Source organism: Adiantum capillus-veneris, chromosome 21 (genome assembly GCF_014529385.1).
Source record: "Adiantum capillus-veneris isolate H3 chromosome 21, ASM1452938v2, whole genome shotgun sequence".
Classification (NCBI taxonomy): Eukaryota; Viridiplantae; Streptophyta; class Polypodiopsida; order Polypodiales; family Pteridaceae; genus Adiantum; species Adiantum capillus-veneris.
The window spans coordinates 121,307,285-121,316,192 of NC_140951.1; the positions used below are offsets into that span (position 1 = coordinate 121,307,285).

The window sequence follows — 8,908 nt, forward strand, 5'->3', positions numbered from 1 at the left end:
TGTGACCCTGTATCGGTGCCATTAGGATTTGCGCTACTCCAAAGAGTCCAACAGAGTGGAGTTTGGTGAAGCTTTTGCAATGGTTTGAGAGTGGCCTTTTGTGGCTGGAGTTTTTGATTTTTTGATGGTTTTTCTAGTATATTTTGGTCACCATCAAGCGTGATTTCAAGTGTTGATCACCTCGACTCACCTTGTAGTGTCTGGGGGTAGGCAAGGGCTTGTAGGTCAAGGCGTTTGGAGTTTGAATTGAGCTTGTGGGTAGATTTTTTAGGGAGCTTTTGAGTGGTAGTAAGTGAGGTGAGGCATTCAAGTAAATTCCTTGTGTTGTGTTGAGTTGTCTGGGTGTGTGAGTGTGCGCACGACATCTTTTGCTCCATCATCCTTTGGCGATCATGCTGGGGAGCGAAATTGCCGGTTGTGCACCCAGAATTTGGATTTTGAGCAGTGATGTACACAAATTTTAGATGTTGAAGGCAGTTTCATGATGGTGGTGCCATTCCAACCATCAATTTCCACAGGTTCCGAGAATGCAGACGATCGGCTTGCATCATATGAGTTCGATTTGACATGTTTATGCCGTGCAGCTCCAAGTGAGGCGCAAAAGCTTGCACGTATCAATCTGGTGGTCAGAGGTAATGCAAGAGAATGGTTTGAGATATTGTCTCCGGATGACAAAGTGAATTGGGACAGCTTTAAGATATGATTTTTGAAGCGGTTTAAAAAGGTGATTCCTCACCAAGATGCATGGAAACAGGTCACTAGTTTGTTTATGCAAGAGCACGAGTCTGTTGTTACAGATTTTTGGTCAAGATTTGATGATGCTTGGAGAGTGTGGAAAGATGCTCTATTGCATGTGGAAGCCATGTCTAAAGAGGAATTCTATTCCGCATTTACAAATAGCCAAAGAATACAGGTATTTACGAGTTTGTTACGACCAATCCTTAAAGTGAAAGTTCAAGAGAAAGAGCCGAATTCCATGCGTGAAGCATTGAAGATAGCACTGCAAAAAGAAAGAAAGCTATGCGTTGCCACAGGCATGAAATTCCCTTTTTCAATACGTGGTATGGATAGTGTAGATGACCTTTATGTGCATAAAGTCATAGTTGCAGGTGCTCATGCTAGCAAGGATAATAGCTTGGATACAGGTGTGGATTCCCATATGCGCAAAGTCGATGCAAATGAAATATGTGAAGCAATTTTGGAGAGCATACACATGCCAATGGTGCAAAATGGCAAGGACGCAGTAGACAAATGTGAAAGTTTGAGCACTAGCACGGAAAGTGAAGATGATGAAACTAAAATTGACAAGGATGAGGCAACCTGTGATGGTGACACATCTGATGTTTGTGAGAGTTGGTGCGATGATGTATGCGATGATGACATAGAGTCACTAGATCCATTGAAGGATATGGTAGCCTTGCACAAACACAAAGAGCAACATATCTTTTGGGAAGCAGCTTTGCAGCAACATGGCATGGATGCTTGCATTGATGATGAGATGATGGGATATGGTCAGGGAGTTTCCACATCAAGCAAAGATGACGTAGGAGATAATGATGCTATGATGGTTGATGTGACCTTGGGTCCATGTGCTTTACCAGAGCTGGGGGTTGGGCAACCCTCTAGTGGTTGTGATGCAGAGGTATTGGGTCATGAAGGTGATAGGGATGAGTTCTATGTATGCAAGAATTTGATGCTAGTGCCATCTCCAAGGGATGTCCGTGATGATATGCGCCATGCGATTGTTAAGTATAAACTTCTTGAGGATGTGGATGACAAGGAGGTTAAAGTGACCTTTTGCTTGCATAGTGATATTATGGATGCATTTCACATGCTTCAATGTATGTTTGAGCCCTATCCCTTTATCTGTGAAGATCCTGATTGGCAATTGGCGAGTCTTGGGGCTAGTTGGCATGATGAAGACTAGGTGATGATGTCTTATGTGGCCTGGTATGCATGTCTTTGTCTTTTAAAGTGGGAAATGTCTTATGTGGAAGAAGAAGAATCTGCTAGTGATAGCATTTTTGGAGAGAGTTTTCAATTTCGGAGTGGATTTGTTAATGCTTGGAGTGATGATCTCTTAGCCATAGGAAATGAAGAGCAGCTGATGCGTCAGGAAGATGATGTGCAATTTATGGTTGTCAATCGAATGGGATCTAATTATGAGATGAATTTTGAGGTATTTATGGTTCTGAATGATTGTGATAGCTTCTGGTGTGAGATGGCGTGTAGCAACGTTCGAGGTGATTTATATCGTGCTTGGGATCCAGGTGGACAATGGCATTTTGGCAAGAAAAAGGATGTTTTTTTCTTTGATAGGGGTAGCCTGCTTGAGCATGTAGTTGGTTCTATGCGGATGTGTAAGTGTCCCTATGATCCTGGAGGAAGTTTGCAATCATTTCTATAGGTTTTTTTTGTCACAATTTGATGCAAGTGTTGAGCATAAATGCTCAACTAGGGGTTGGGCAATGATGATAAATCACTTTTGGCATGTACAAAGTAGCATTTATATGCATGGTCATATGTTCAAAAAGATGTAAATACATGCATTTGGGAGCTTTGCAAAGTGGTTCAAGTTCGAAAAAAGGTGCAACGTGTGCACATTGTAAATATGCGTGCTTGCGTGTCGGCAGTCGAACACATGTACATGCCCGTATAGGGTATCGGGGCCTTGGATATGGTTCTAGGTGGCTTATTTTGGCTCTATATAATGTTTTTGAGCTTTCTAGAATGTAAATAATGCAAGTGACAAGTGTGGGTACTCTCATCCCGCTCGAGAAGTTTGACGCATGCGGTAACTGTCTATTTGCGGCGCCTGATCTGCGGTGATACGTGCATCACCTTAGAAGTGGTCAAAAATAGAATTTAGGGATGTGGCAAAGTGATTTGGGTATCTAGGATCAAGCGTGAAAAATTTGGTGAATTTTGGAGTTCGTTTGGGATTTTTCCTACAAAAAATGCCCGCCAGAGGTCAAAATTGGCCAAAATTGGGCCAAAAAAGGTCAAAAAATGGTCAAAAAAGGTGTGAAATGGCTTCAAATTGCCACATCACTCACGGTGCCGTGATGGTCCAGGCTGAGGCAGGACTTTAGAGGAGCAATATCAACACTTTCACCCCTCTATGTGTGGGAGGGAACAGGGTTCCTACAGGTGGTCTAGTGCAGTCCCGTTGCATTCGCGTCCTGTTTTCGAGTGTGTGGAGGAGTGAATGAGAGCTTTCTCTCTTCAATTTTGCATTTGGGAGAGTCTATGGAAGTTTTGAGGTTTCCATGGATGTGTGTGTGCAAGGAGTTGAGGGAAGAAGGTGCGGCTTTCTGCAAGACTATGTGACCCTGTATCGGTGCCATTAGGATTTGCGCTACTCCAAAGAGTCCAACAGAGTGGAGTTTGGTGAAGCTTTTGCAATGGTTTGAGAGTGGCCTTTTGTGGCTGGAGTTTTTGGTTTTTTGATGGTTTTTCTAGTATATTTTGGTCACCATCAAGCGTGATTTCAAGTGTTGATCACCTCGACTCACCTTGTAGTGTCTGCGGGCAGGCAAGGGCTTGTAGGTCGAGGTGTTTGGAGTTTGAATTGAGCTTGTGGGTAGATTTTTTAGGGAGCTTTTGAGTGGTAGTAAGTGAGGTGAGGAATTCAAGTAAATTCCTTGTGTTGTGTTGAGTTGTCTGGGTGTGTGAGTGTGCGCACGACATCTTTTGCTCCATCAATAGCTTTCGTGGTTTTAGCTCTTAATGCTCTCCCTTCAACCTGGTTAGTTAGGTCCTCTCATGCAAGAACTAAGTATCTCATTTTCCAGAGTCCTAAAGGCATTGTGACTAGATCCACAACCCATTTATAGTGCATGGCTAGTGGATATGTAGGGTGCAATCCATCACAATGTCGAACATTTGAATACATTTGACAAGTTACACGTTACTCTACAAATTGAGATACATCTTTATACATACCCTTCCACCAGTATTTTTCTTTCAACTTGGAGAAGGTTGCCAACACACCCCTATGTCCAGCCCATAGACTCTCATGAAACTCTTGCATGAGCTTTACTTGAGTCTCTTTTTTACATATAACACTTTGTGGTGTAGCACCCTTTTGTTAAGGATACTTCCACAAGTAACCATCCCTCAAAAAGTACCCATATGCTTTCTTGCGTATCCTCTTGAATTCTTGTTCAGACCAATCATCCTATTTTACTAGAGTTCTCAAGTAGCTTCCAATAAGAAGCCAATCACCTTCATAAAGCTCTTTCAAGAACAATTCAAGTTGATTAGTCATGCAGACATTGTTACCTTTGACATGAGAGATAGAATAGAACTTTGTGCCTACATCATCTCCCTCGTCAATCATCTGTGACTCATCTTCATACCTTGCCCTTGATAGCATATCTTCCACTGTATTGTCTTTACCTGCAATGTTCTTAAACGGGATTTAAGGACTTAACGTAGGCAATCCACTAAACATAGCAATGTCTGTCGTTGAGCAGCTTGTAATCATCCCAAGAAGTGGTAGACAATCTGTTTCTACAACTACACATGCACTGATTAGGTACTCTTGTCCATTTTTCAAGGCTGTAACCATACCCCGTAACTCTCTCTTTATCTATGGATATTTTCTTTGGCGAGCACTTAGTACCTTGTCTCCAAATCTCACCACATACCTGTGCCCTTCTTCGTCATCTTGCCCTATTTCCCATCCAGTCCCTGTAGAACAGGTGTCTACAGTCACAATTACTGGCCTTTGACACTCATAGTCTACCTTTCTCAAAGCTGGTGTGGATTGGAGCAATGAAAGGCATTGTGATTTGAGGAATAAAGTCACGTAAGACCTTATTCATCCCATTCATCATATGTGCAACCGATTTGGTTGCTCCCTGCGGCGGCAAGGTACACATTCTTACCAAACCTAAAGGTGTCCTCATGGTTGTCAAGTCTCTGCTTTCAGATTGCTCTCCCTGCAAACGCCTCTGCAAACTCATCCACAACTGGACATGTTCCTACATTCCTAATTGTCACCTTGTTCACTGGTTGCATATCTTGGATGAAGCATAGAGCATTCTTCTTCGGAACTATGAACCACTTGTTTGAGTATGGAGCACAAGAAGGCTCCAAAATCCCTATTTTGATCTTTTTATTCAATAGCTCTACTAACTTCGGCAAATGAGCCTTTGGAACTGGAATAGGTCGTAGATTCCAGGGCACATGAGGTATTGTAAAAATTACCATAGGAGCTACAATAGAAGGATCAACACATCCTATCTCATGTGTCTCAAATGCAAGAGCATTACCATGCTTTGAAAGCATTTCTTTGAAGCACTTTGTCTCCTCCTGTGTTAGAAACTCCTCGCAACCAATACTCCTTTGTGACGATATGCCCAATTTGTTTAGGATTTCTCAAACTTGGTTGCAAAGAAGTCTGCTCAATCTTTTCCTTATTGTTGGGTGGTAAGGGAGAAGCTACTGGTTTCACCTTTTTTTCTACACTCTTGTATTTAGTTTTGACATGGACTGCTGGGCCAAGTTTTTGGTTTCCTTTGAAGGCTTCTATTACTTGATGGGAGAAAGCATGTATAGGTGATCCAAAAAGAGCTGTCTTGGAGTCTACATTTGATTTTTGGGGAGGAAACTCAATGATCAGTAATGAAGATGGGGGGAATTTTTTTAAAAAGAGGGGTATGCATTTTTTACGGCTCCCTATAATTCTTGGACATGTTGGACATTCGAGCACCTCCCTGTGTCTCCTTCTCTGCGTGGACACAAAGCATACAGGTTTAGGGTATTCTCTGTGCACGGTTTTTGCATAGAGCAGAGCGCATTTCTCTCCCTCTCTGTGCGGTGTTTCTGCATCGCATTCCCTTTCTTTCATCTGCGTGCGGTTCTCTGTTGTGTGTGCTTAGTTCTCCATCTCTCTCTCTCTCTCTCTCTCTCTCTCTCTAAGGATGGAGCCTTCTCGCCAGCTAGGTGTGTGTGAGTGTCTGTGACATGTTTGGTCTTGTTGATGCATGGGCTCTTCATGATGTATGTTCATGCATTGAGCTCTTTTTCTTTAGGTTTTCTTGATCCATCTCCGTGCCCACCAATACACAGTCGAGCAGAGTTTCTTGAGCAACTCACAAGCTACTTACACGATTACTGGGCGGCAAAGAAAAGGGAACAAAGAGAGGGGAAAAAGGCAATAGACTTTTTGTGCTGACAACAAGCGGAAGGATGTCCAGCTCGATGAGAAGCAAAAAAGAAAGATTCTTCGTGCCATGTCAAGGCGCTGGGAAGAGCAAACGCAAGGATTGACAACCAAACTCCAAGGAGAGATTTTTGAACAGTTACTCCAGCAACAACCAGTATTTTTCAAGCTGCAGAACTCGGCACATTCTATACAAAGAGCAATTCTTTCCATCATTCGAAACACCTTGTCAGAAGTCAAGGTCTCGCACTCAGCCACGAAAATGATTTTCAAGAGAGCAACAGTGGGGCATGCATTAATGCAAGGGACGAAGTAGATGCACGTCCCTTTACGGATAGAGCACTTGCAAAGTCGTTGGGCATACACAGAAGAAACATCGGTTTTGTGAATGCACGACTCCATTTAGAGGATGAGAACATTCCTTTTCCAGTCTTAGCATGTCAATGGCAAGATCATCATTCTACAAACACCACAGAGGATATTAAGGAGGTTGTGTTTGGTTTCTGGACAGCAGAGACCTGAGTCTCTCCGAACAAGAAGGACATATACCAAAGGCATATCGGTAGAAAGGTTGTTCTTATGCATCCATTGCATTTTCTGGATCAACCTGAGGTATTATCAACCACTTCCAAGCAGTATATTGACCAATGTTCACCATTGTCAAGCTGTCACAACCACAATCAAACTGTAAAAAACCAATGTCAAGTAGTATATATTAAGTATGGAGCCTGATTTAACCCTTGTAATTTTCTGTGGTAAAAACGCACATTTGTAAGGCCCCCATTATGAGGAGAAGTCATCGTGCGTGAAGAAAAATCACTCATTGGAAACCAAAATTTTCACAGTCGCTTCGTCAAAATATTTCTTTTCGCCAGAATATTATGGCCAGACGCGGCCGAAAAGTGGTCGAAAAACGACCAGTCGGTTGGCCGGATGGCCGGTGGCCAGTGGTCGGAATTCAATGGCCAGTGGTGGCCGAATTCAAAAGCGAATTTGTCTTCTCAAGGGCGGCCTAACATGGGCGGATTGGAGGGTCCGATTTGGACTTATCTACACAAAGGAGGCTACACATGGCTGCCTCTCATGAGAGAGGACAACCCTTTTGGCCTATAAAAGGAGGCCATTTTTACACACATTTCACAGTGTGAAGTTGATGCAACAAGGTGGGTGTGAGGTGGTGAGAGTGAAGCAAGGCAGGAGCTCCAAAAGGGTATAATCCCTTTGTAACCTACTTTTTGTTTTGAAGTACTAAAGCCATTGAGTTGCTGCTTTCTCGTGGATGTAGCCCACATTGGATGAACCACGTATATCGTGTGTACTCTCTCTCTCTCTCTCTACTCTATAATCTCTTGTGAGTGAAAATTATCTCTCTCCATTAAGTAATCTACTCAATTATCTACTAAGATACGCTTTATTTCCTAACAAGTGGTATCAGAGAAAGGTTTGCTCATAGCTAAATTATCTCAAGGAAAGGATTCCTTGAATTGAGTGGGAGTAATGGCGGAGGAAGGGAAGCTCAAGATCGAGAAGTTCAACGGCAAAAACTACCAACATTGGAAGATGCAGATTGAAGATTGTCTCTACCAGAAGGACCTCTATTTGCCACTAGGCGGTCTTGTAAAGAAGCCCACAACGATGGCAGATGAAGCATGGATTGTCCTTGATCGAAAGGCACTCAGAACAATCCGGTTAAGCTTGGCGTCAATGGTGGCCTTCAACGTTTCGGAGATGAAGACCACAGAGAACTTGATGAAGTCACTTGACAACTCTACAAAAAACCATCGGCATACAATAAGGTATTTCTCATGAAGCGCTTGTTGTAGTACACCTAAATGACTTTAATACCAACATAAGTTAACTTTGATTGGTGAAAATAAATTTCAGTGATGAAGTGCGAGCTCTTCTTATACTATCGTCTCTACTGGATAGTTGGGACAGCCTTGTGATGGCTGTAAGTAATTCTATTTTTGGCACAAATACTCTTAAGTTTGATGATGTTGTGGGTGTTCTCCTAAGCGAGGAAATGCGAAGGAGAAGCACAGGAGAATCATCAAGTGCTGCACTGTCAGTGGAAACAAGAGGAAGGCCTAAGGAGAGGTTCAAAAACCAAAAGGATTGTGATCGCTCAAGACGGAGCAAGTCACGCACAAAGTCGGTTCTTGAATGTTGGAACTACGGCAAGAAGGGTCACATCAAGAAGGATTGCTGGTCCAAGAAGAAGAAGGAGTTGGAGTCTCAAGACAACAAGCCAACATCGGAGGCCAATGTGGGAGGTAAAGTAGAGTGAGATGCTCTAATTCTCTCATTAGACAATGTGTCTAATTCTTGGATAGTAGATTCCGGGGCTTCATTCCATGCGACACCAAACAAGCAACATTTCCAAGATTACACCAAAGGTAATTTTGGTTTTGTATACTTGGGAGATGATGAAGCTTGTGAAATTGTTGGCAAAGGTACAGTTTGTGTCAAAACTGCTAACGAAAATGATTGGAAGCTTAAGGATGTTAGGCATGTTCCTTCTCTTCGGAAAAACTTGATCTCTATAGGACAATTGGACGATGAAGGTCACAACATTGCATTCGGAAACAAACGGTGGAAGATCTCAAAGGGATCTTGGTTCCATATACCTAATCTACATGTCTCTACATGTCTACAGCCAATGTTGTTTCTTTATACCTCTCTTTCTCTCTCACACCATGTAGTCTTTCCCTAATCTACGTCCCTATCTACACCTTG

General features: G+C 42.7%; 1 protein-coding gene across 1 annotated transcript; it reads left to right on the forward strand.

The window, feature by feature from the left end:
- Positions 1–976: 976 nt before the first annotated feature.
- On the forward strand, positions 977–1,927 carry LOC147431638 (uncharacterized). Its single transcript, XM_086493696.1, has one exon. The coding sequence runs from the start codon at positions 977–979 to the stop codon at positions 1,925–1,927; it is 951 nt and encodes a 316-aa protein (XP_086349822.1).
- The last annotated feature ends 6,981 nt before the right edge of the window (positions 1,928–8,908 follow it).